The 27,494-nt window shown below is 47.2% G+C and overlaps 1 protein-coding gene across 5 annotated transcripts; it reads left to right on the forward strand.

The window, feature by feature from the left end:
* LOC140612418 (solute carrier family 22 member 20) lies at positions 1–27,494 on the forward strand. Of its 5 annotated transcripts, none has more exons than XM_072789876.1 (11): positions 1–1,676; positions 1,750–1,853; positions 3,290–3,444; positions 5,272–5,440; positions 5,995–6,118; positions 7,391–7,506; positions 14,266–14,480; positions 16,279–16,387; positions 16,562–16,765; positions 17,357–17,511; positions 27,073–27,494. In XM_072789876.1, the coding sequence occupies exons 1-11, from the start codon at positions 1,302–1,304 to the stop codon at positions 27,177–27,179; spliced, it is 1,833 nt and encodes a 610-aa protein (XP_072645977.1). In that variant the 5' UTR covers positions 1–1,301; the 3' UTR covers positions 27,180–27,494. The 5 variants fall into 5 exon arrangements, with proteins under 5 accessions (XP_072645977.1, XP_072645976.1, XP_072645979.1 ...); XM_072789875.1 differs by having other exon boundaries at positions 16,566–16,765; XM_072789878.1 differs by lacking the exon at positions 17,357–17,511.

Consider the following 27,494-nt stretch of genomic DNA (forward strand, 5'->3'; position numbering starts at 1 on the left):
GGGCTTCCATCCCTGCTGGGGTACCTAGGGAAGCTGGGGCCCCAGGTGCAGGGGCAAGGCCATACTGCTGAGGTCCCATGCAACCCTGCAGGTCCTATACACCCTCCTCACAGCCCCAGGGGCCCGCCCCCTGCCCTCCCTGTACACTCCAGCTGAAATCCGAACACCTCCTGAGCACAAACCTGACCCCCCAGGAAGCTCCCAGAACACAGAGCCTCTTTCACCTGGACACCTGCAGCTTATGTAAGCAGCTCCAGCCCCCTCTGGGGTCCTGACTTTTCTTACCACAGATAAGAGTAAGTTGAGGTGAAGATAGAGGAGGAGGTAGGACAGTGGGAAGTGGGGGTGACGGGACTAAGCCACACACTAGGGCAGCATCTGCAGGGCAGAGGCTGACAGCGCCTAGGTTAGGGGTGGGGGCTGCCTCAGTGGCTGGGAGCCCCAGGTGGAGCCCCAAGTGGCAGACTTCCTGGACACTGCTCACCACAGGCTGGCGCCGGGCCTGGATCCCCTGTCCTGAGCCTGCATGTTGCCCTTGGGAGTCCTAGACTGGGTCCCGAGCCTGGGCGTCCTGTCAGTAAGGTGAATGCCCATCACTTCCTGGGAGTCTGGGCTGGGTTGTGAGAGGACCAGGTGGGGGCCTGGGAGGGCGGGAGTACTGGGCCCCACCCTCTTAGCTCCCTGTGTGGGGTTTTATTTGATGGAAGGGTCAGAATACTGATCGGGTGGCCCGACCCTCTCACTGACCCCCACGCTGAGGCTGAGTGCCTGGGACAGAGGCAGGGAGACCAGGGGTTCCCCTTAACTGTCCTGCTTGAGCATTTTTAGAGGATTCCACCCCCCACCCCACCCCAGTTTCTCCTGTGCGGCCTCTGACTTTTCAGGGCTTGGGGGATGGGGACTGGGTCCCGTGAGCTGAAGCTAGATCTGGCTCTTGAAGATGCCTCCCAAATGGCCCCCAGAATAAAGGGGAGGGTGATGACAGAGCCACAATTAGTGCTAGGGTCCTGCTGGAGTGGCTGGGCCTCCAGCTCTGGGCAGCGGCTATGAGGTGGCCCTCGGGGACCCTTAGTTTTCTAACCAGGGAGTCAGATTGAAAAAAATGAGAAAGGTCCTGGAGGGAGGGGGAGCCCTGCAGACATGGGGACATCCGAGGCCTCCTGTGAGGTGTAACTGGACCCCTCCGACCTGCTGGACATGGGGCATCTGTGGTCCTGACCCTGGCTCTCTTCCTCCACCTCCCAGGGCCCGTCCTTTACATAAGGCCCCAGCAGGCTGGGCCCTGGGCCAGGCCCCCAGCCATGGCCTTCACAGACCTGCTGGACAGTCTGGGTGGTGTGGGTCGCTTCCAGCTCATCTACACGGCCCTGCTGCTGCTGCCTTGCAGCCTGCTGGCCTGTCACAACTTCCTGCAGAACTTCACAGCTGCCGTGCCCCACCACCACTGCCGAGGCCCCACAAACCACACTGCGGCTGCCACCAACACCTCGGGGGCCTGGCTGAGGGCCATCGTGCCCCTGGACCAGCTCGGGGCCCCTGAGCCATGCCAGCGCTTCACAGAGCCTCAGTGGGCCCTCCTGAGCCCCAACACCTCTGCCCATGAGCCGGCCACAGAGGGTTGCAAGGATGGCTGGGTCTACGACCGCAGCGTTTTCCCATCCACCATCGTGATGGAGGTCAGTGGGGGCCAGGGTGGGTGGGGGGCTGCCACCTGAGGCCGAGGCTGGAGTGCCCCTCTCTCCCCTGCAGTGGGATCTGGTATGTGAGGCCCGCCCCCTCCGAGACCTGGCTCAGTCTATCTACATGGCAGGGGTGCTGGTGGGCGCCGCCGTGTTTGGCAGCCTTGCGGACAGGTGAGCCTTCAGGGAGGAGGGCCCAGCCACCTGAGCCTCTCCATTAATTTTACCTTATTGAAGTGTATTTGTATATAGATACTACGTTCCCGTGGTTCAAAATTCCAGAAAGTATAAGAGTCTGCAGGGAAGCGCCCCTTTCCTACTCCTGCCCCACCATCCAGTAATTTCTAGAGGGCATCCTGGTTTCTGTGCATCTACCAGAGATGTTTTTGCGATTTTGTGGTTTTACATGATCCAAGCCAACAATACATATGTTCTGTCCCACCTTTATTATACAAATGTCGGCATAACCCACATGTGCTTCTGTGCCTGGCTTTTACGTCATGTTAAGGCCTCTGCACGTTCCTTTAGAAAGCTTTCTGGTCCTCCCTACCTCCCTACTGAATTCTACTGCATGGATGACCAGAACGAAGCATGATGGTTCCTCATGACAGGCGGCAGCCCTGCTAGAGAGACACCAGGGAACACAACATAGCACATGGCTCTGATGAGGTCGTCTCCACACCTCCTCTGTCCTCTCTTCTGCCTCCTCCCTTCCTCCATCCTCGACAGCTCCGGGGGGCCTGCCCCAAACCTGGAGGGCAGACTGGCTCCTGTGCAGCATGCCTCAGGCACCTCGTGGGCAGCTCTGTCATGACCCTGGTCACGCTGTGTCACAACACAGCCTGGTCTTCCCAAGTAGGAGCTGTATCTTACCCATAGTGTCACATGTGTTTGTCACCAGCCCCCAGAGCAGGACTGTTACTTAGAGGTGAACGATGCAGGTCTGTGTCAAAGAATGAATGAGTGAACACGTGAGTGTATCATGGGGCATGTGGGGAAGAAATGCTGTCCACTGCCTTCATGGCCTGCTGCCCTCCAGCCACACCAGACCCTCACTTCTGAATGGGGCAGTGGCAAGGCCAGACTGGGATAACCCTGCTGCCCTGAACCCTGACCTTCAACCCCTTTGTGGTGTGACAAGCCCCCGACCCCCCTGACCTCCCCAACACCATCAGTTCAAATGAAGACTTGACCCTGGGGTCCTGTTCACACTGGCCCCTAAGTCCTGGTGGGTGGCCTTTGTCCAACCAGAAGTTCACTCGGGACCCTCTCACCACCTGCCCTACCTGCCTCTGGACCTTTGCAGAATCCCTGCCTTTGCCCTAGCCCGAAAGATTAGGAGCTGGGTTGGGAGACCAGACATACTCCTAGAGTGAGGGGACAGAGAGAAAAAGTACCTCTTTATGTCTAGTTCTGTTCCACACCTGTTCACGGTGGTTCTCCCTCCCTGACCAACCTCTGCTGTCGATGCCTGGGGCCCAGCGGACACACCTGTTCTGCTAGGAGGGGGCGGCCTGGGGGGCAGCTTCCCCCTGCCCTCCCCCAATGGCCCCCACAAGGGACCTTGCTGCCACCTCCGGAAGCTAACCTGTGCCTGGCACCTGGCTCAGGCTGGGCCGCAAGGGCCCTCTGGTCTGGTCGTACCTGCAGCTGGCAGTTTCAGGGGTCGCCACGGCCTACTTTGGCTCCTTCAGCGCCTACTGCATCTCCCGGTTCCTGATGGGCATGACCTTCTCTGGCATCATTCTCAACTCCCTTTCACTGGGTGAGTCCAGCCAAGCAGGGGCCTTGGTTGGGAGGGTGGCTCACGGAAGGGGGGATGGCACCCTATCAGCAGGCATCATTCCTGTTGCATTGTGATGGGATTCTTACTCAGTAACTTCAGCTCAGGACCCCACCGGGGGTTCTCGGGTGACCTGGGCTCTCAGTCACGGCCCTGGGTTGAGATTTGCCCATCTGTACTCTGAGAGGGTTGGGTTATTTCCTATGTGCAATAGTCAACACTAACCACTTTGTGCGCACCTACTGTATACCATACTTAGTAAGTATCTACTGTATGCCAGGCTCAGGGTGGGGACATAGCAGGGACCTGAGACACAGTGGTCCCCAAGGTTGCTGGCAGCCCCAAGAGTATGTGGTTCCAAAAAAAGGCAGGGCTCACCTGGGCTGCAAAGGTGGTGACTCCTTAGCACCGTGGTGGAGACCTGGCCCCCTGGAAGCCAGGTGGGAATGTCCCCCACTCCCAAAGTGACAGGGTCCATCCCCACTGAGGCTGGTTTCAGGTAGCTGCAGGTGTCTCTGGCATGGAGCACTGTTAGTATGTTGGAAGGAGATAAATGCTACAGATGAAGCTAAAGCCCAGAAAGAGAATAAGCAAGCAGTGAGTGGGGGGTGTGGAGTGGCCAGGGAAAGTCCTCACTGAGAGTGGTCCGAGCAGAGCTTGCAGGAGGGAGAAAGTATGCCCCACAGCTATCTGGGGGAAGAAGATTCCAGGTAAAGGCCCCAAGGGACCTGTATTTCTAGGGGGCTCAAGAGGAGGGGGTTCTTGTGGCTGGAGCAGAGCAGGGAGGGAAGTGGTGACAGGAGGTCAGGGAGTTGGGGGTCAGATCCTTAGACCCTGTGGCCATGTACAGACTATGCCTTTGACTCTGAGTGAGACAGGAGCCCCTGGAGAAGCCCAAGCTGAGGAGAGGTCTGACCTGATCTGACTTAGTACCTGCCAGGATCCCTGTGGACCCTCCAGTCACCAGCAAGCGGCAGACTGGCTTGGGCCTGGGGGTAGCAGGAAGAGGCAGGAAGGGCTCTGTGGCTTCTGTTGGTAGAAGCAACAGGCTTTGCTGATGGACCAGACACATGGCAGGAGCTGGCGGCTTGTGGAAAAGGAGTGTCCTCATTAATTTGTTACAGTTGCCTTGTGAGAATGTGCATGATTTATTAACCAGTCCTCCATGCGTGGACATTTAGGTTATTTCCAAGTTTTGCTGTTTACAAAAAAAAAAAAAAAAAATCATGTTATTAAGAGCCATTATATTTCTTTTCCTACCAACTATTTACCTGTTTTTTTGTGGGTTTTCTTTTCTTTTCTTTTCTTTTCTTTTCTTTTCTTTTTTGCCTTTTTGTTGTTTTCCTATCGAAGTGTAAGAACCCTTCCAGTATTAGAGTAACTCATAATTTACCTTTAAATTTGAGTTGCAAATTTTTTGTTTGTTTGCTTATTTTTGCTAACATTATGACTTGACTTATGGTATTTGCTTTTTTTTTTTTTAAGCCAGTCAAGGTGTTTGTTTTCATATGCAGACACTCTTATTTTCATAAAGTCAAGTTTGTTGATCTTCCCTTTTATTGCTTCTGGGTTTTGTGGCATTTTTAGAAAAGACTTAACTGACTCTAAGATTGAAAAAAAAATCGCCATGAATTTTTTCTAACATTCTTGTGGTTTTTATTGGTTATATTTAGTTCTTTGGTGCACCTGTGTCTCAGCAGATATCTGGAAAACTTTCAAGTAGCCAGAGTCGCTCTGAAGGGCACAGGTGAATTAGACAACTGTGTGGGCCATGAGCCCCACTGATCCTGTTCCTGATTTTCTCTACAGTCGTGGAGTGGATGCCCACCCAGGGCCGGACCGTGGCGGGGGTCTTGCTGGGGTACTCCTTTACCCTAGGTCAGCTAATCCTGGCCGGAGTGGCATACCTGATCCGCCCCTGGCGGTGGCTGCAGCTTGCCGTCTCCATTCCTTTCCTCATCTTCTTCCTCTATTCTTGGTACGTCCCGGTTAGAGGGGTGAGGGAGGGTGTGCTTGGTGACTGAGCCCCTCCTGTGACAAGTTTGGGCTATGCAGTGACTGGGACCTGCTGGACATGGTGGGGACTGAAAGAGGGTTGATGCTTGTGGGGACCACAGGCTCACAGGGACTGCCCATGACTCTTGGGAAGCTCTGATAAAATCCCTTACATGAGTGTAGGGCTCCAGAACATTCCAGTGGTTTTGCCTCATCAGTTCCTTTGCAACTCACAACAGGAAGGGAACTGAGGCATGGCCCAAGCAGGGCCCATGACTTATTCAAGCCACACACCAGGTCAGAACCAGATTCAAAAGTGGCTCTGTAAGTTTCTAAGTGCCCTTCAGTGTGTCCCTGTCTGATGTTCTCTGCAAAAGGGATGTCCTGCATGTCCTCCAGTCTTCCTGACTCTGTGGGCAGCAGGACAGTTTGCTTTTTTCAGGTTCTGAAAGAAGGGGAATGAAGGTGTACTCGGCTTTGGAGAACAGAAGGAGATCTACTCAACATTGCCGTCTTTCATCCTTCTTTTGGTCCCAGGTGGCTGCCAGAGTCATCCCGATGGCTCCTGCTTCATGGCAAGTCCCAGCTAGCTGTGGAGAACCTGCGGAAGGTGGCTGTTATGAATGGGAGAGCGGAGGAAGGAGAAAGGCTGACCAAAGAGGTAGGCAGCATGGGTGGAAGAAAGGAGAGAGACTGTTTTGAATCTGGCTGGTGGCCCTGAGATGCACCAGGACTCACCCAGCGTCCAAGTGAAGGGGGGGAGTAAACAGAGAGGGAAGAGTTCCAGTGAAGCAAAAATGTTTAGCCTTTGGGCAGCCCCGGTGGCCCAGCGGTCTAGCGCCGCCTGCAGCCCAGGGTGTGATCCTGGAGACCCTGGATCGAGTCCCACGTCAGGCTCTCTGCATGGAGCCTGCTTCTCCCTCTGCCTGTGTCTCTGCCTCTCATTCTCTCTCTGTGTCTCTATGAATAAATAAATAAACAAAATCTTTAAATTTTTAAAAAATTTTTATTTATTATAGTCACACATAGAGAGAGAGGCAGAGACACAGGCAGAGGGAGAAGCAGGCTCCATGCACCGGGAGCCCGACGTGGGATTCGATCCCGGGTCTCCAGGATCGCGCCCTGGGCCAAAGGCAGGCGCTAAACTGCTGCGCCACCCAGGGTTCCCTAAATAAAATCTTAAAAAAAAAAAAATGTTTAGCCATTGAATGGTAATGTGATCTGAGGTAAATAACCACTTTGGTTATCAGTCTATCCATCTATGCAATGGGGAAATAACCCCATTCACATTGACACCTAGCTGAAATTTAAATAAGTAGTAAAATAAAATGAAATGAAAATATTAAAATAGAAGTCATAACGTGAAATGATCAAAGAATCAATAATAAAAGTACCATTTATTATAAATACTGTCATAAGACAATTACCATTTATAAGATAGTTACCATTTATTATAAAGAGGTATGATTCTCCAGCCCCCTGCTAGGCACTCTGCTGGGGCTTTAGGTACATAATCTGATTTAACTTGCTACTTTTGCGGATGAGGAAACTGAAGTTTGAATGTTTTGGGTCATTTTCCTAAGAACACACAGTGGGAAGTAGCAGAACCAGTCAGAACCCCTGCCCTTAACCACTGCCCAAGCCAATCTCAGAGTCTCCACCCGGAGTGAGGCATAAGGGTCCCTCTAGAACCACAGCCTGATCAGCAGGCAGCTCAGGAGCCTTGGGACTCACACTGGAGCCTCTTCTTCATCCCAAAGCTCTGGAAATGACTTGTTGAGAGCCATCAGTCCCGGGATGGAGAAGAGACTAGAACCAGCTATCTTGCCGGGGACCTCAACCTTGACCTTCCTCTCCACAGACGAAGGGACTCCTGACAGGAAAATAGGGTCCCAGATCCTTCCCATCTGCTGATCAAACTTTCCTTGCCCAGGTGGTGAGTTCCTACATCCAGAGTGAGATTGCAAGTGTCCGCACCTCCAACTCCATCTTGGACCTCTTCCGAACCCCGGCCATCCGAAAGGTCACCTTCTGTCTCATGGTGGTCTGGTAGGTGATGTGCTCAAGCCCAAGTCTTTGACCTGAGGCAGAGACTCACTCGCCTTTTATCCCTACTTCCAAACTGTTCTCGAATAGTCTTTTTTTTTTTTTTTTTTCGAATAGTCTTAATGCAATGAGCAGGTGAACCTTGTGAATTCAAACTTGTCCCTACCCTTCTCTAGGGTCCTGAGATGTGGTCATAGGCACTGAGATGTGGTCATAGATGAGACATCTGTGCTGACCTAGGGACCCTACATCTGGACAGTGGATCTCACCTTGGTGGGGGGTGGGGCACCCATTGGAAATCACCCATGCAGCTTTTCCAAAATGCACCTTGTCTCACCCTGAAAGGCCCTTGGGGGCTCTCCAAGAGATTCTGGGAAGTGTCCTCCTCTAGAAGAATACTCGTTGGTCCAGGGGGCACACAGGGAAACAATAATGTCTATGAGGTATGACAAGTGTCCTTATAGCAGCTCTCCTGGTTGAAGCTGCTGAGAGCTCCATGCAGAAGATGGCATTTAAGTGGATTTTACAAAAATGGTTGTGGAATTTGCCAGGTGACCAGGAAGGAAGTCCCAGCAGCTACATCGATAAACATGAAGTGTAAAAAGGATAAAACCACAAACACAATCCACTCACATTAGCACAGACTGGAAGCTGGCAGATCCTAAGATAAGGATCTGATTTTAAAAAGGCTGGGGATCATTTCAATTTCACTTCCCAGGATATGATATCCTGGACATGTAAATAATAAGGGTTGATATTTGTGAAGTAGTGAACACAGGCCATGAATGATCTGTTCTCTGGAGGAGCTCCAGCACTCTTGATTAGTGGTTACTAGCTGGGCTGTGGTAAACCAGACTACCTAAGTGACCTTGAGCAAGTCAGTCAGCCTCCTGGTGCCCCAATTTCCTGCTTATATACCTACCCCGAAGGTCTTTTTGAGGGCTAAACATTTAGACATGTAACCCCCTGACATGGCCAGGGTAAGTGCTTGGGTAGAGTCTAAGCTATGATTTAGGTTGGGGCTGTGTCCCCTAGACACTAGAAATGTGGGATTGTCCACCACTCTGGACCTTTAGAGGGCTTCTGCCCTGACACTATTGCCCATGGGGCAATTCTGGCCCTCGGCACCCAGAATGCTCCTCAGAATCCAAGTCAGGGAAGTGATACTCTACTGCCAGCACTCTGTGGGCCCACAAGACCCTCTCTTCACTGTCCTCTTCCCACTGGGAAGAAATATCATGAATTAAAAATTCCAGGGTTGAAAGTCCCCTCTTGGATCCTTCTGGAAAGAATAAGCTAAGGCCCATTTCTGTTAAAAGAAAGTAATTTGGGCAGCTAGTGACTCGGTCACCCAGATGGGGTTTCTGCTGGCAGGTGGGGACCTTTGAAAGGAAGAGGAAGTGTGAGGAACTGTTTGACTTTCACAAACTTCTGTTGTAAATGCCTTCCATTAACTTGGATTTCTTTTTCTCCTCTGGCTTTTTTCCTAAACTACAAAAGCACTGCATACTCATTGAAAAAAATTGTTTTTTTTTTTTCAAACAATCCAGAAACATAAAGTCAGTATACTGTATTGATTATGAGGCAGGACTCAACTGTATCTCAATTTAAAAAACAAGACAAGGTTAAGCGTCTGCCATCAGCTCAGGTCATGATCTGAGAGTCCTGGGATCGAGTCCTGAGTTGGGCTCTCTATTCTATGGGACTCTGCTTCTCCCTTTCCCTCTGCCTGCCACTCCCCCTGCTTGTGTTCTCTTTCTCTCTCTGTCAAATAAATAAATAAAATATTTAAAAATAAATTAAAATATACAAATAAAAAACAAGATAAAAAACAAAAGGCAGGACTCTGGAACCTGACTGCTTGGATTAGAATCTCAGCTCTGCCACAACTCTGTGTGATTTTTTATTTATTTATTTATTTTTTAACTCTGTGTGATCTTGGGCAAGTTCCTTAATCTCTCTGTATCTCAGTTTCCCCATCTGTACCATTGATATTATAATAGTGCCTACCACAAAAGGTGGTTGTGAAGATTAGAAGCAATAATGTATGTGAAGCCAACACTTAGTAAACTCAGTACTGACATTTGATAAGCAGATGTGCACCTGTTATCACTGTATGAGAGGAATGTGATGCTTCTCCCCCCTCTCTGCTCTCCCTCCCATCCACAGCAGCAAGCCCCACCATACACATCTGTATCCTTCTAGACCTTTGTACACACAAGACATGCACATATATTATAAAAATGGGCTAATACCATACATACATATCTGCTACTTGCTTCTGATAACTTAATCATATCTGTAAATATCTTTACAGTGCTACATGAATCCAGCTCATGAAGTAGGTCAGAATTCTAGGCATAATATGGTTGAGTTCTCAGCTCAGGGGTTCTTACAATCCTTATTCTTTTTTTTTTTTATTTTAAGATTTTATTTTTACTTTTTTATTTAAGAGAGAGAGAGAGAGAGAGCATGAGTGGGGCAGGGGGAAGGGCAGAGGGAGAGAGAGAAGCCGTATTCAGCAAGGAGCCCGACACGGGGCTCAGTCCCAGGAACCTGAGATCATGACTTAAGTGGAAGGCAGACACTTAACCTACTGAGCCACCCAGCCACCCCCACAGTGTTTTTCTAATGCCACAGATTATTTTAACCTATTTTTGAACTTTGTTTAAATGTAATCACACAGTGTACACTCTTTTGCAACTAGTTTCACTTGTCCAATATCATGTTTGTTAGGTGTATCCAGGTTGCAGCATATAATTTAGTTCTTCTTATTGTGTTGCCTTCCATTGTATGAATACACTCCTTGTGGAAGGCAGAATAATGACCTCCCTCCAAGATGTCTAATCTAACTTATCTTTTTCTTTTTTTAAGGATTTTATTTATTTATTTATTTATTTGACAGAGAGAGAGAGAGAGAGAGAGAGAAAGCAAGCACAAGCGCGGGGGAGACGGGGAGGTGGAGAGAAGTAGAAGAAGCAGACTCCCCACTGAACAGGGAGCCTGATACAGAACTTGATTCCAGGACCCCGAGATCATGACCTGAGCCAAAGGCAGGCACTTAACCAACTGAGCTACCCAGGAGCCCCTAATCTAATTTTTCAAACTTTCTGTGAATATAAATTTATTCCAAATGTAAAAAAAAAAAATATCCAACCTAAATTATACCCAGAATAAATATGTGTGTGTGTGTGTGTGTGTGTGTGTACACACAGTATCAATGAATGCTATTGATCCCTGTCTTAATCCCAGGAGCCTGAGGATGTTCCCTTACGTGATATGAGATAACAGAATGTATGTATATATATATATGGCTTTCTGCCCCCAGTTTCTGACACAGAACTCCTAAAACCCTCACAATCTCCTAAATGATAAAATTACTAGGAGGCAAGTAAGAATTTTGTCTTTGTCCTGGGAGCCTCGTCTTCCTGTTCATGTCACAGCCCCATGTGACCCAGTCAGGATCTTTCTAGAGTCATCATCTTTGATGGTGCAGGATGTGGTGGTTGCATGAGCCACGAGAAGAAAAATATCATTTTGGGTTATTGGAGACTATATTGGTTTCACATAACAGAACAGGGACCTGATCCTTGGAAAGTCATTCTCTAGATGAAAATAGGGCACATGGTAAAAAGCAAGCTTTTTTGGTTTGAGGTAGAGAGAAATAATAAGCTGCTAGACAGGCTCAGACCAGGACCCCTCCATGAAATGCCAGAAGTCTTTCTGAAGTGCTGAGGGGCAGTGGGGTGGCTTTGCAGTGGACCTCTGGGCAGGGGTTGGGGAGGAGGGGGATAGAAATTGAAAGTCCAGGGCTTTTCTGTGGGAGTCTCTGTCCTCATCTGAGCCTTGCCTCACTGCCTTGGGGTTTGGGTTCCTCCACCTCCTGCCAAAACTGCACCAGAAAGAAGGCTGGAGGTTCTTGTAGAATTTAGTAGGCAGGGAGTCCCACCGTTCATTCAAGAGACATCAGGGCAGGGAAACATGAAAGATGGTTTTGTTGTGTTTCAAGGATACAACAAAGTCTTTTCCATGATGGGGAGGGGAATAGCGTTTCCTTCCTCGAATGCTTGTCTCCACACCAGACTGGAAGCCCAGAGAAGGCAGGACTTTGGCCATCTCATTCCTGGCCTTATGCCTGGACACAACACAATATTTCCACGCTGTGAAGGAAGAAAGGCAAGAGCATCTACAGTGGGGAGAAGACAGAAGGGGGAAGAACACAGAGAAATACCAGATAGAGGGGGAAAGAGAGAAAGCATGAGGCGCAGGTCAGGGAAGCTGAGCCAAGACGAAGCTTCGAGAAGGGAATGGTCAATGGAGAACATGGAGAGGCAGTCCACGCAATGACTGTGATGTCCAGGCAGGATATGGAGACTGAGGAAGCAGGACTGTCTTTCCAAGGTCAGATTATCTACTCTAACTAAGTCCCAACCAAATAAAGCTGACATCACACTGCCTTCCCTGCAGTGTGAAGGGCTACAGGATGTTTTGTCTGGGTGACTTTGTCTTCCAGGGGGTTCAAAATACTATGTGGGGGGCCTTGCCTCTCTTCTCCACCTGGGAGGAGCCAAAATCAGACCTGAATTTCCCTTGGGCCCCCTCAGATCTGCCTAGGGCCAACAAGAATGATGATGCATCTTGTCTTTCTCTCCATCTCCCTTGACTCGCAAAGCTGAGGGTAGGTGGGAGGGATGGTAGGCGTTTCTCAGTAGGTGCTAAGGGGGCAGATGCTTGGAGAAAGCCCACTGCCAAATTCTGTTTTTCCACACACACACCCCCAATATACTTTCAGGGAAACAGAACCAGGTCGACCCACCGGGACTCACGGGGGCCAATCCCATGCTTTTATTATTAAGTGGGGTAAAATACACATAGCATAAAGTTTTGCCATGCTAAGTGTGTTCCATTGCTGTGCAAACCATCCTCCAGGACTCTTTTTTACTTTGCAAAACTGGAACTCTGTTTTTTTTTTTTAAAGATTTTTTTTTTTAAAGATAAATCTTTAAATCCAGGGATCCCCTGGAACTCTGTTTTTAACCCACTAAACCACAACTCATTCTCCCTCCACCCAGCCCTTGTGGCAACTACTGTTCTCCTTTCTGTCCCTATAATTCTAACTACTTTAGGGACCTCGTATAAGTAGCATCATGCAGTATTTTTCTCTTTGTGACTGGCTTCTTTCTTTTTTTTTTTTTTCTTAAGATTTATTTATTTGATAGAGAGAGTGCACAAACAGGGAGAGTGGCAGAGGGAAAGGGAGAAGAAGGGTCTCCGCTAAGCAAGGAGCCCGATGCGGGGCTCAATCCCAGGACTCTGAGATTATGACCTAAGCTGAAGGCAGATGCCCAACTCACTGAGCTACCCAGGCACCCGTGACTGGCTTATTTCAGCTAGTGCACTGTCCTCAGGGCTCTGCACCATGGGAGCACCTGTCAGTATGTCTTCCTTTTGAAGGCTGAGTAATTACCCACCTGCACCACTTGTTGTTCATCCATTCAGGAGTCGGTGGACACTTGGAGTCCTTTCCACTATTGTGAACGATGCAGCTGTGAATATGGATATTCAAACATCTCTTTGAGACATTGCCTTAGGGACATTTTAAATTTCTCAGGGGGGATCCCCGGGTGGCTCAGCGGTTTCACGCCGGCCTTCGGCCCAGGGTGCGATCCTGGAGTCCAGGGATCGAGTCCCACGTCAGGCTCCTGGCATGGAGCCTGTTTCTCCCTCTGTCTGTGTCTCTGCCTCCCTCTCTCTCTCTCTCTCTGTCTATCATAAATAAATAAATAAAAATAAATCTTTAAAAATAAAATAAAATAAATAAATAAATAAATTTCTCAGGGGATGTCTGGGTGGCTCAGTGGTTTAGCGCCTGCCTTTGGCCCAAGGCATGATCCTGGAGTCCCAGGATCGAGTCCTGCATAGAGCCTGCTTCTCCCTTTGCCTGTGTCTCTGCGCCCCCCCCCCCCCCGCCTCTCTATTATGAATAAATAAAATATTTAAAAATAAATAAATAAATAAATAAATAAATAAATAAATAAATAAATATCTCTGGAGACCGCCCTCCCACCGCCCCCCCCCACTCCTGCTGTGGCAACTCCAGGTCTTTGTCGCCAGATTGACTGTAAACCTCCCTTGGGGGCCAGCCCAGGTGGCTCAGGGGTTTAGCGCCGCCTTCGGCCCAGAGCCTGATCCTGGAGACCTGGGATCGAGTCCCATGTCCGGCTCCCTGCTTGGAGCCTGTTTCTCCCTCTGCCTGTGTCTCTGACTCTCTCTGTGTGTCTCTCATGAATAAATAAATAAAATATTAAAAAAATAAATAAACCTCCCTTGGCAGAAGCAGCCACCTTCAGGGGCAGATTTCTCAGTGAACACTGGGAGACGCATGAGGGTCCTAAGAAGTCTTCTTCGCCTTGTTGGAAGGCTCTCGTTTTCTCCTTCCAGCTCTTAGATGTGACGCTCAGCTCAGCCACTGAAGGCTGGGGGTGGAGGCTGGAGCAGTGCAGACAGGGAAAAACACTCACATTCTGGAACCCACAGACTCGGACACCAGGGAGCAGGTGGTTAAGCTGGAACATGGAGGGAGGAGCCTGGGCTCTAAGACCCAAGTCATAGACTTGGATTTGGTGGGGAGAAAAGGTAACAGGTTAAATTCAGGGGACTTTAGCTCCCTGAAATTGGAGTCCTGTGTCATTCACCCTGCACCCCTGGGTGCAGAACGGTGAACCATGGGCTAGAGCAGGACCATTCTGCTGCCTCTTCCAGGTTCTCCAACTCCATGGCTTACTATGGGCTGGCCATGGACCTGCAGAAGTTTGGACTCAGCGTATACCTGGTACAGGTCCTGTTTGGGGTCATAGACATCCCGGCCATGCTAGTGGCCACCACCACCATGATTTACGTGGGCCGCCGGGCCACTGTGGCCTCCTTCCTCATCCTGGCCGGGCTCATGGTGATCGTGAACATGTTTGTGCCAGAAGGTGAGCCATCTACTTCTGCCATGACCACTTGGGAGTCTCTGGGGTCTGGGGTCTGGTGGGCAATGAATACAGCAAGGGAACAAGGCTGAGGGATATTCTTCTGGATCTGAAAAGGAAGTGAGTGTCAATTAGCAGGGTTTTTAATGAGCATTCAGGGCCATGGTGGAGAATTGGCAAAGGCGAGAGTCTTTGCCCTTAAAGCATTTACCTCTTGTCAGATTGATGACCTTTGAAAACTCCCAATGCCCAAAGGCTCAAGGCCAATGCCACCAGTGTCAGGGAATGGGACCCAATCCTAAGTATCTAAAGAACAGTCCAGTGATTCCAGCAAGAAGCCAGAGCTGAGTATCGGAGTCCTAGAGCTTGTGTGAAGCCAAGGCCCATGGCCTTAGGCAACTTGTCTGATTTCTTGGTGCTTCATTGCTTTCTTGTAGAGTGGATGGATTATTACTATTGGTACTTTGACATATTTTCTTCCAATCTTTTTTTCCTTCTTGTAGATTTTGTATTTGATATATTATATATATATATGATTATGTGTATATCTTATTTATGTATGTATAATGTATCCCTATTTCACTATATTATAACATAAGTATGCTTCCTCATGTTATTTATTTATCTATCATTATTATTTTTTTTAAGATTTTATTCATTCACTTGAGAGAGAGAGAGAGTATGAGTGCACGAGTGGGTGGAGGGGCAGAAGGAAAGGGAGAAAGACTCCTCACTGAGTGGGAAGCCAGACATAGGGCTCAACCCCAGGATTCTGAGATCTTGACCTGAGCTGAAGTTAGATGCTTAACCAACTGAGCCACCCAGGCACAGTTATTTATTATTATTTTTAAAGTAGGCTCCATGCCCAGCATGGAGTCTAACATGGGACTTGAACTCATGACCCTGAGATCAAGACCTGAGCTGAGACCAAGAGTTGGATGCTTAACCAACTGTGCCACCCAGGCACCCCAATATACTTTTCCATGTTAATATCAATATTTTATTACCTTAGCTTTGTATCAGTATATAATAATTCATCTAGATTGGTGTTTTACAACTCTCGCTGCACATTGGAATCTCCTAGTGATCTTTCAAGAAATACTCAAACTTGAGCCTATGGCTCAGAGACTTTAATAGAGAGGGGGTAGGGCCCAAGTGTGGATGTTTTATAAATCTCCCCTCCTTGTTCCAGTGTGCAGCCAGGGAATGTACCATAATTTCCTTGACCATTGCTTCAATGTTGGGCATGTGCATTGGGGTTTTACTGTTTATAACCACTAGCAGGACAAGGTAATGATAGTAACAGCAAATATTTAATGAGCACTGAGCCCTTTGCATTCATGACATCACAGCAATCTTATGACAACCCTGTAAAGCAGGTGTTGGTATTTCCCTCATTTTACAGTTGAGGACAGGGAAGGAGGCTCAGGGAGGTCAAGTGACAGTAACCGAGGTCACCCAGCTGAGTCAGAGCTGGAATTTGAACCCAGGCCTGACTCCAAAGTTTGTCCTGCCTTGGGAGGGGGTAAAAGGAGGCATAAATCAGAGTAGGGCAGTGCGGGGCACTCTGCGGCCTAGGTGGGAAAGTGAGGTAGTGGAAATCCCAACCCCCTCCTCCCATTGCTGTATTTCCCTCCTCCTTTTTTGGGCTCCAAACCTCAGCCTCTGCCTCGACCCCATACCCCACCACTCCTGAGCAGCCTCTGCCTCCACCCCATACCCACCACTACCCCTCTGCCTCCCTGATCCCCTTTGGGGCTCTGAGCACTCCCTAACCCTGGCTCTGCCTACCCCTCTGCAGATATGCAGACCCTGCGCACAGCCCAGGCTGCACTAGGCAAAGGCTGCCTGGCCAGCTCCTTCATCTGTGTGTACCTGTTCACTGGAGAGCTATACCCCACAGAGATCAGGTGGGTGCACCTGCCCCAACCTGGGAGGCCCTGAAGCTCCGGGTTGACACCTGCTGGGTTTGCTGAAGCTAGATGTCCTCTCCTTTCTCTCTACCCCCCTGACACCCAAGGCCTGGCACTCCCAGCCCTCTAGGCAGTCTGGGCCACAGCCACTGACCAGTCCATACTTTTTAGGCAGATGGGGATGGGCTTTGCCTCAGTCAATGCCCGCTTTGGGGGTCTGGTTGCACCCCTGGTCACCACGCTCGGGGAGTTCAGCACCATCCTGCCGCCCATCGGCTTCGGGGCTACTTCGATCTTGGCCGGACTGGCCGTCTGCTTCCTGGCCGAGACTCGCAATGCACCTCTGGTGGAGACCATTGAGGCCATGGAGAGGAGGTGAGGAACCTCTGGGCATGGTGGGGTAAGGATGGCCAAACAGGCTGCAGGTTCCCATGAAATAACTTGAGGCCATGAGGGTCCTCTGACTGCTGTTATGATGTCATGGGTGGTGAGCGGGAGCCATGCAGGGAAGACCAGCCTCCCCTGCCCACCTTTGTCTAAGAGGCTTCACTTTCAACAGACAGATCCAACAAGGATAGTGAAATAGAACAAAGAATAAACTGTAGACCAGGCACAATGGGAACATGAGTTGAAGTAAAGCCTGGCAGAGGAGTGGGGATGACGGTTTGTGGTGACGAGAGGTACCATATTCCAAAGCAAAGACTGGCCGGTGGGGCTGCCATGGTGACCTTCAAATCTGGCTCAGAGCTTCCTGGCAACAGAAAGGGAGACCCTGTTAATGACTTTTGTTGTCTTATGAGAGAGGTAAAGGGATGATAGTTCTTGGGGAAAGTGAAGCTTTTCTCAGCAATTAGCATTAAAAGAAATTTCTCTCGTGGATCCCCTTAGGGAGGTCACTGAGTAAGCTGACATCCTTTTTTTTTTTTTTTTTTTAATTTTTTTAAAATATTTATTTATTTATGATAGTCACAGAGAGAGAAAGAGAGAGAGGCAGAGACACAGGCAGAGGGAGAAGCAGGCTCCATGCACTGGGAGCCCGACGTGGGACTCGATCCCGGGTCTCCAGGATCGCGCCCTGGGCCAAAGGCAGGCGCCAAACCCCTGCGCCACCCAGGGATCCCGTAAGCTGACATCCTTGATGAGGTTTCTAAAAGTATCAGGGCAGACGTTCTGCATTTCTCTGCAATAACGGGGTTGGTGAAGGCCCTTGGTTTTGAAGAATGGGGCCTGGGAAGGGAACGGGGCCCAAGTTTATAGCTTTCTCTGTCTAGCTTGACCCCACAGCTGGAGCCATCTGTGCCCAGAGACCTGTGTTTGAAATCCTTAAAATAATCCGCCATAAACATCCTACATCTAATCTGAGCCATGGACGAAGGCTGGACTCACATAGATCAAGGACACATTCTTTGGCGAGTCCTGTCAATTTTGCCTTCAACATATATTAAGAATCTGTCCATCTCCCTCACCCCTGTGACCATCCGCCTTCTGGTCTGGACAGCTGTAAACGCCTCAGATGTTCCCCTGTTCCTTCCACTTTATTTTTTATATAGCAACTAGTGTGAAAGGCTTGCCATGTAAAGAATTACATCGCTTCTCCTTGCAACCCTTCCCTGGCACCCTTTTACAAAGTTGAAGATAAAATCTCAAATCTTACAAGGCTCCCAGGATCTGACCCCTGCCACCACCAAGGCCACTCTGTCTGGAACATTCCTCCCTTTGCTCTCTGCCTTTTTAATTCCCACTCATGCCAAAGGTGTAGGTCTAAACATCCCAGATATTGGGTAAGCATTTGTCAATAATCCAATCCAGAGCCTGTTTGCAGGTGCTCTGAGATGTTGCCTGAGGGACCCAAATACATAAGAAAACAACTAGAGGTGTGGCTTCCCCTGACATTACTGTAATGGTTTTGGCCTGGGCATTTTTAAAGTCACATTTTGCTTACCCTGGCTATAGAAAAAATCCCAGTATACTACTATATGTTGTTACAGATGTGAAACAATTACATAATGGAGACCATTTACTAAAAATAATTTTATTATATTTTATTTATTTATTGAGACAGAAATAGAGAGAGATCAGGGGAGGGGCAGAGAGAGAGAATCTCAAGCAGACTCCATGGCAAGCGGGGAGCCAGACATGGGGCTTGATCCGACAACGCTGGGATCACAACCTGAGCTGAAATCGAGTCAGACGTTTAACCAACTGAGCCACCCAGGTGCCTCTAAAAATAATTTTATTTTAATTTTATTTTTAAAAATAGTTGAGGACAAGCCATTATTTCTCACAACAATTTGCCGATTGAGTCTGAGCTAGCTGGTCCCGACAGAAGTCCATTCGTCCCAGAGTCTGTGGAGGAGCTTGTACACATTGGAAAACTAACTGATATCTAAAATGCGGGAAGCTCTCTGAAGCTTCACAAATGTTGTGGAGTAGTCCCAGATCTCATATTGTTTTTATCATTTATTTTTTATTTTTTTAAAAAGATTTTATTTATTTATTCACGAGAGATACACAGAGAGAGGCAGAGACATAAGCAGAGGGAGAAGCAGGCTCCCTGCGGGGAGCCCGATGTGGGACTCGATCCCAGGACCCCGGGATCATGACCTGAGCCAAAGGCAGATGCTCAACCACTTAGCCACCCTGGTGCCCCTATCGTTTATTTTTTAAATTATATATGTGTGTGTGTTGAGTATGATCTGGAACACTCTCAAAGTTACACTTTTCATCTGAACTCTGGGAGAGAGAGTTGTTGAGAGATCTTTTCCAAATACCGTGCTGTGTAATTCTTTCAAACAAAGATGTTCTCCTACATAACCCCAATAGAACCATCACAGTTAGAAAGCTAATATTGGTATATGATTTCTATTTAATTCTCAGGGCTCATTCAAGTTCTGCCAGTCTTCCCTATCCCGGCCCCCTTGCCCCACCACCAATGTTCTATAAAGCAAGAGGATCTGGTTCAGAATCACAAGTGGCATTTGGTTGTTGCATTTCTCTCAGGCTGAACTAGGTCCTCGGGTGTTCTCTGGCTCTCTCGACTCCAACACTTATACAGGGTTTTATAATAGGAAGGACAAGCAGGACTCCACGAAGCTCACAAGGCTTTCAGGAGCTGAAGGATACAATACAGTAGGAGGAAGAAAAGGCAGGCAAACAGGTGCACCGCCCAGGGTCCTCTCTGCCCTCGGTTTCGTCTCTCACAGGCTGTGGGCATGAAAGTGAGTTATCTCAAGCTCAGGGAAGCCAAGGCACGAGTCTGCTGAGGGGTTTTTGGTATCCCGTTGGTCACAGCTAATATCAGGTTGTATAACCAGGTAAACCAATTGCAGATCATAAACCCATGATTTTTCAATAAGCAATGTTAGATAAGCTGGGACAGGTTGGCTCCAGAGGGAGAGTCCCCTTTAACAGCACCTTATAAATTACTGGCTAGTACATTTCATCCTTGCTGTGTGTGGTTAATGGTCAGTGTCTTGGTTCCAGGTGTCTTTGAAGATGAACACAGAGCTGGCACAGAGTAGCTGTGAGTTAACAATGACCTTGACTGTTTTGAAGATTACAGACCAGTTAATTCTGTAGATTTTCCCTGCTTTGGGTTTTGCCAATGTTATAGGTTGTAGCTTCTGCATCTCTGGCAGTGCTGTCACAGAAGTGATGCTGAGTCATGCTCATTATATCCCAGCAGGTGGCACACGATTTTGATCTGTCCTCTGATTGGTGATGTTCCTCTTGATCCCTTCTTTTTTTTTTAAGATTTTATTTATTTATTCATAAGAGACAGAGAGAGGAGAGGCAGGGAGACACAGGCAGAGGGAGAAGCAGGCTCCCTGCAAGGAACCCAATGTGGAACTTGATCCTGGGCCCAGGGATCACACCCTGAGCCAAAGGCAGACGCTCAACTGCTGAGCCACCCAGGCGTCCCCCTCTTGATCTCTTAATTAAGGAGGTACCTGCCAGGCTTTTGCACTGTAAAGTTACTCTTTTCCCCTCTGTAATTAACAAGCATTTTGTGCTGAAGTACTTTGAAACTATGTAAACATTCTATTCCTTATCAATCTTTCAATTTATTACGTACATATTTGTATCATTATGGATTTGTAAATCCTTATTCTTTATTATACCCTATTTTGATGCTCAGTTTTCCTAAATTTGGCCAGCATGAACCTTTTGATTTCTGTGTTCTTTTCAAATTCTTTAAGCATGTCCTTGTTTTCTGGCACAACCAGATATTCTAAGCTCATTTCCCCATAGCTGCCTTGGCAACCATTTCTCTGAGCATCCTGGTTCATTTTAGTATAGAATGGTATTTATAAGCCAAGATCCGTGGGGGGCCTGAGGGGCTCAGTTGGTTGGGTCTGCCTCTTGATTTCGGCTCAGGTAATGATCTCAGGGTGGTGAGATTGGTGCCCCGCCTGGGCTTGTGGAGACTCTGCTTGAGATTCTCTGTCCCTCTGCCACTCCCCCTCCTTTTCTCTCTCTCTCTCTCTCTCTCTCTCTCTCTCTCTCTCAAATAAATGAATCTTAAAAAAGCCAAGATCCAGATGTGAGGGGCTCATTATTATGGAGTTTTTCTGCTCTCAAGCCCTCTCAGTGGATAGAAGCAGGGAATATATGAATATACATATAGACACATGGACCCATACATCTTTTTTTTCTATATCTGTAAATCATACTGAAAACCATGAGTCACACCATTACTTCCAACTTTAATCCAACACCACTTACCACCAGGTCTATCTCAGTTTTCTCCCTTTACATATTTAACTCCCTTCTCTGACAATGAGAAATCTGCTTTCCCTTAACCTTAAATATTTGCTTATTTGATCAGTCCCCCAGCATATAACCCTTCCCTCTCCTTCATGGACCCTTCCACACCCTACCTGGGCTCCAAAACCCCACACTGGGTCAACCTTCCATGTGGACACCTACCTTGCTCTGCACCACATAATGGCTTTAAGATCAAATTGTTCAAGAAGAGAAAGGAAGAAAAGTCTTCCATATATTTTTGATGACACAAGTTGTCTCATAAACAGATAAGACCTTGACCCCCTCACTCCTCTAACCTCACACCCCTCTAGATTCATCCTTGAGATTGTAGCAAGTATAATGATGCCAAGAGGTGGACTAGCCATACTCAAAGCCTATTTGCATCTCATATAAACTTTTGCTAAGAAATTTAAACCTGTGACTTATCTTTTTAAAGATTTTATTTGTTTATTTGAGAGAGAGAGAGAGAGAGCATGGATGGCAGGAGGGGCAGAGAGAGAGGCCCAGTTGGGGTGTGTGGGGAGCTTGACCAGGCTTGATCCCAGGACTCTGAGATCATGACCTGAGCTGAACTCAGATGCTTAACCAAATGAGCCACCCAGGCACTCCTAAATGTGACTTATTAAGGAGGACACAGACATGACGCTTTTTTAGTAAACATCTTAGGCAACAAAATCTGCTCTTGGGTAGGCACCAGTAGGAGCAAGTCCAGATGCAGCCCTGCCATGAGTGAGTTGATAAAAATAGCGGACACTGATCGGGGAGTTTTTCCCAGAGTTCTGGAGGCCAAGGATTTTACCTGGTGTTTAATTTAGCCTTTTTGAAATCTTTTTTTTAAATAACATTTTATTTTTTTTAAGATTTATTTATTCATGAGAGAGAGAGAGGCAGAAACACAGGCAGAGGGAGAAGCAGGCTCCATGCCAGGAGCCCGACTCGGGACTCGATCCTGGGACTCCAGGATCGCGCCCTGGGCCAAAGGCAGGTGCTAAACCGCTGAGCCACCCAGGGATCCCCGCCTTTTTGAAATCTAATCTACATATTAAATCATTATTCAATCAATTCCTCCTATAGGTCAGACACAATGCTAAGTGTGGTATGTAGAGTGAATAAGACAGATGTGACCTTTGCCCTCTTGGAAGTTATAGAGTAAGGTGCATCGAGAACAAATACACAAAAATAAATATGTAATTAAGAGAGAATAATTGAGGGACGCCTGGGTGGCTCAGTGGTGATGAGCCTGGGGAGGGGCGGGGGCAGCCCTAGAGACCACTCTGAGAATTTAGGCTCTTACTCAATAGAGAAACCACTGCAGGACTTGGAAGAAGGATCGATGTGGCCTGATTTTTAAAAATCCCTTTCCGTTTCCTTTGCATTAGTAAATCTCAGCCTAAAAGGGGCCTTGGGTCTAGGAATTTAGAGCAGTTGCTCTGGAACACTTTTTCAACCATTTTACATTATCACCCTCCCCCTAACCATACCCCACCCTCCCCAAAACAATTTAATACCACAGATATACTATCTATCTGTTCATATACCATAGCTCTTTGAAAGCCACAAACCATTGTAATATCTCAGATTTTTTTGTCCCCCCTCCCCCAAGAACTAGTTTTTACCCCCTGGAGGCAATATCACCCCGATGAAAAATAAGTACTCTTCAACAATGCTTACCTGTTCCAACAGCCATAGAACCTCTTGAGTTAAGATTTTTAGAACCCCTGAGGGGCTTATAATCAGATACCTTTAATATGCTCCTGCATGATTCCCAGGCGTTCTGGCCCATGGGCTTCTTCAGTAACTTGTCTGAGGTTCTTCTTGACAATTCCCTTCCAACCAAATAGGAGTCAGAAACAACTCAACTTATTCTGGTTTGGTAGGAAACAGTGATGTTGGGGAACGAGAGGCAAGAAATGGCCTCTCTCATGAGTCAGTCAAGTAGTTTTCAATATCTGGACAATAAGAATTCAAGAACTCAGGATGCCTGGGTGGCTCAGTGGTTGAGCGTCTGCCTTCAGCTCAGGGTGTGATCCTGGAGTCCCAGGTTTGAATCCCACATCAGGCTCCTTGCATGGAGCCTGCTTCTCACTCTACCTGTGTCTCTGCCTCTCTCTGTGTGTATCTCTCATGAATAAATAAATAAAATCTTAAAAAAAAAAAAACAACTGAAGAACTCCTCACCCATTTCATGTTTCTCCATTTCTACTCTCCACAAATAATTATGAGTGCTGGTCCCAGGTCTTGGGTGTCAAGGATTAAGATGAGAAGAAAATGGCTCTTTCCAAGGTTCATGTCACCCATCTCCAAGATGGCTGCAAGCCAAGAGGGATTAGCTGTAATGTACCTTTTACCTCTGGTTCCTGGGTTATGTAAAGATATAAGGGAACTTCCTCCATACTTACTTCACAGACTGACAAAAATCCATTTGTTTATAAATTATTTCATTGTAAATTACTCCCATCCTTCATTAATCACAAAACCAAATACTGTATCTCCGGGATGGTCTGTGTGCCTGGTCTGGGGCCAGGTCAACCTCCATGACCAAGTTGAGCTTATGCCCCAGTTTGTTGAAGTAACATAGCAAAGGCATCTCTTTTCTGTAAGAATAGAACATACACAAAGGAGGAAGTGCTGATAGAAAATAAACAGGGGAAAGGTACTCACATCATAATGAAAGAAATGCAAATTAAAACAGGGAAGAGGTAATTTTTAAATAGCCAATAAGGAAAACATTTAAAACACAGTAGTAGTCAATGATGACAGGAAGAAGGAAACTCCTGCAACATTTCTTGAAGTTTCTCTCACTGATCATGAGATGGAAAAATTTTCATATTCTTCTAAGTAGCAATGACATTGCCAGGGCTCTGCCCTAAGGAAATAAGCTGAAATGTGGACAAAGTTTATTTATAAGGATATTCATCACCATGTTTAATATGCCAGGAAAAAATGTAAACTCCAGATCTCCAACAATTTGAACAAAATATGATATGCTGTGCAATTGTAGGAAGTTACATTGACGAAGACTTTCTTCTTTTTAATATTTTATTTATTTATTTGAGAGGGAAAGAGAGAGAGCATGCAAGCATGAGTGGCAGGGAGGGGCAGGAGAAAGAGAAACAGGGCAGCCCAAGTAGTTCAGCAGTTTAGTGCCGCCTTCAGCCCAGGGTGTGATCCTAGAGACCAGGGATCGAGTCCCATATCGGGCTTCCTGCATGGAGCCTGCTTCTCCCTCTGCCTGTGTCTCTGCCTCTCTCTCTCTCTCTCTCTCTCCCTCTCTCTCTCTCTCTCTCTCTCTCTCTCTGTGTCTCTCATGAATAAATAAATAAAATCTTTAAAAAAAGAGAGAGGGAGAAACAGACACCCTGCTGAGCAGGGAGCACGATTCAGGACTCCATCCCAGGACCCCTGAGCTGAAGGCAGACATGTAACAGACTGAGCCACCCAGGAGCACTTGATGAAGACTTTTTAAGGGCATGGGGAATGTTTACAATATACTGTTAAATAGTATATTGAAATTAATTATAATATTTTCCTAATTATGTGAAGAAACATTGATTAAGGGACACTTGCCTGGCTCAGTCAGTGGAGCATGCAACTCTTGATCTTGAGGCCATGAGTTCAAGCCCCATGCTGGGTGTGGAGATTACTTAAATAAATAAATAGATAGACAGACAGATAGATAGATAGATTGATAGATAGATGATAGATAGATTGATAGATAGATGATAGATAGATAGATAAATAAATAAATAAAAACTAAAAAAAAAAAAAATAGAGACTCCAAAGAGAGAAACAAATATATTAAAATGGTGACAGTGGTTGCCTCAAAGTATGAGTGACATTTAATTTTTTTCCTGGCTACTTTACATTTTAAAAATTATCTCTGGGGGTGCCTGGCTGGCCCAGTGAGAAGAACATGCAACTCGATCTCAGGGTCCTGAGTTCAAGCTCCACATTAGGTAGGGATTATTTAAATAAATTAAACTTAAAAAGTTTTTTTAATTAAAAAGAAAAATAAATAAAACTTTTAAAATTTTAAACATAAAAATTATCTCCAAATTGTCTATATTGAACAGGCTTTCTTTGGTAACCAAGGGAGAGAAGCACACAAGGAAAGCAATTATAAGAATCCAATTAGATTGTTTCCCAGACACAGGGCAGCTCCTCGGAGGCCTAGAAGCTAGGGAAGGGTCTGGGAAGATGGTAATGCTTCTTAGAGCCTGCCAAGATGGTGGAAAGACCCAGACGAGAGGCAGCAGGGCCTAGACAAAGTTGCAAGGCTCCAATCAATGACCTTCCATCGAGTTCTCCCGCTGGTAGTAGGGACTTAGAGAGGTGAGGGCTGGGGGATGGATTTTCAGCCTTTCAGCAGGAGAGCTGGCACTCCACCAAGGCCAAAGCCCAGGCCATCGGTCAGCTGGGACCTCCTGCCACCCTCTCACCCACAGGGAGCACCAGCTGCATGGCTGAACCCAGCATGTTTTTAGTGCTTATTGTATTATATTTCAGACATTAAAAAAAGGAGACCATGGATTTCAGTTCACAAAACAGGCCACCTCTGGTCTGGTCATCTTTGCTCATACAATAAATTTATGTATTTATTTATTTATTTATTTATTTATTTATTTATTTATTTATTTAAAAGACTTTATTTATTTGAGAGGGTGAGAGAGAGAGCACAAGTAGAGGGAACAGCAGAGGGAGAGGGAGAAGCAGGACCCTCACTGAGCAGGGGGCCCAAGGAGGGGCTCGATCCCAGGACCCGCAGGATCCTGACCTGAGCTGAAGGCACACACTTAACCCGCCAAGCCACTCAGGTGCCCCCATGTGATGAATTTTTAAAATAGTATTGAGCAAGCCTAACCATTGCAGCAGTTGAATCTGGAGAATGTCTGCCTCTGGGTTTTTAGGAATCATCTTTGGAAGGGATGGGGAATCTATTGGCAGGAGCTGAGGAGAAACAGTTTCCTGTCCCTCAGCCCCCACAGGCAGGCACACAACGGGTAAAGCCAAAATGCTGAATGGACTCAAAGGACATAGTCAGAAAGGCTACAAGGCTTCAAGTGCAAAAAAAGAGAGAAATGGAGGACAAGTGGAACGAACTGTTTCTTTGTGATTATGTGAAGAAATAATCACATGCAAAAATGCCTTAAACCGTTGAACTAAAAGGTTAGAAATAAGAGCTACAAGGTAAGGATAAAAACTCTGATAAAAACATTTGGAACATTGAAAAAGTTCTCAAACTGGAGCCAGCTAAAAGTAGACCAAAGAAATTGGCAAGAGGTGTATGATTAAAAAAGAAAAAAAATGAAGACTAATGCAATTATGCAGAATAAACCATTTTTTGGTCTGCACAAGGATAAAATAAAAGTGAACACAAATCATTTCAAAGATAGAGGGATAAAAATGAAAAAGTCAAAACTGCACCTGGTCCAAGGACAGAGAGCTCCACGGGCAGCCCTCACACTATTTGGAAGGCTATTCTAGATGACTTCCTTGTCACCTCCCCACCCCTGATTCTCCTCCCTGCTCCAGGCTGGCTGATTCTCTACCTGGAGCAGAGGGAGAAGAGCCCTGACAGTGCCAAGTCCCCTGGGCTCTCTGTGGGTGCCCCTGGTCCACAGGAGAACCAGGCCCAGCACCAGCAAGTTCAGCGAGCCTGGTGCCACGATGACCAGCTGGGTGACCTTGGGTGCATGTCTGACCTCGGGTCCTCATTGGAAAGCTTTTGACCTTGCAGTCTTTCCTTGAGGTGCCCCATGAGCACTAGAGGAAGGGCCACCATGGCTTCTACCTTTCTTGGGGGCTTTAGGATGGTAGAGACACACATCGTGAATACTGTGCACATACCACCTGCTTCTCAGCACTTCCTTTCTGCCTTTCTGGCTTGTTTTTCCATTGCCTTTTCATTTCAACAGAGTCAAAGGAGGTCTTTCCAGGAAGGATCCGGAAGAAAAGAGGGAAGAAATTTCTCTCCAGCAGCTGGGAGCTTCTCCCCTCAAAGAAACCATCTAAACTGCCATGAGCATGCTGGCAGCACCTCATCTGATGTCCAGACACCCTGGGGCTTTTCCTGATGGAGGGTGAGATTGGCCAAGGAACATGGTGGCTCTGCCAGCCCATGCCAAAGAGCTGTCCACACACCAGGGCTGTGGTTACTGGTTACCACCAACAGCCAATTGATATCACAAATATGTACAAAGTCAAGAGAAACCATGTCCAGGGACCAAAGGAGGAACTCTTTTTCTTTCCCATCCCTGAATCGGCCCCTTAAAACCTCTGTTCAAAAAAAATAAATAAATAAATAAATAATTTAAATTTAATAAATAAAGAAATAAAA

Source organism: Canis lupus, chromosome 21 (assembly GCF_048164855.1).
Source record: "Canis lupus baileyi chromosome 21, mCanLup2.hap1, whole genome shotgun sequence".
NCBI lineage: Eukaryota > Metazoa > Chordata > Mammalia > Carnivora > Canidae > Canis > Canis lupus.

Coding starts and splice junctions, on each gene's coding strand:
- LOC140612418 (XM_072789875.1), top strand. CDS start 1,302: ATGGCCTTCACAGACCTGCTGGACAGTCTGGGTGGTGTGGGTCGCTTC. Junction 6,119..7,390: donor GAGAAAGGCTGACCAAAGAG/GTAGGCAGCATG, acceptor TTCCTTGCCCAG/GTGGTGAGTTCCTACATCCA. Junction 16,766..17,356: donor ATTGAGGCCATGGAGAGGAG/GTGAGGAACCTC, acceptor TATTTATGATAG/TCACAGAGAGAGAAAGAGAG.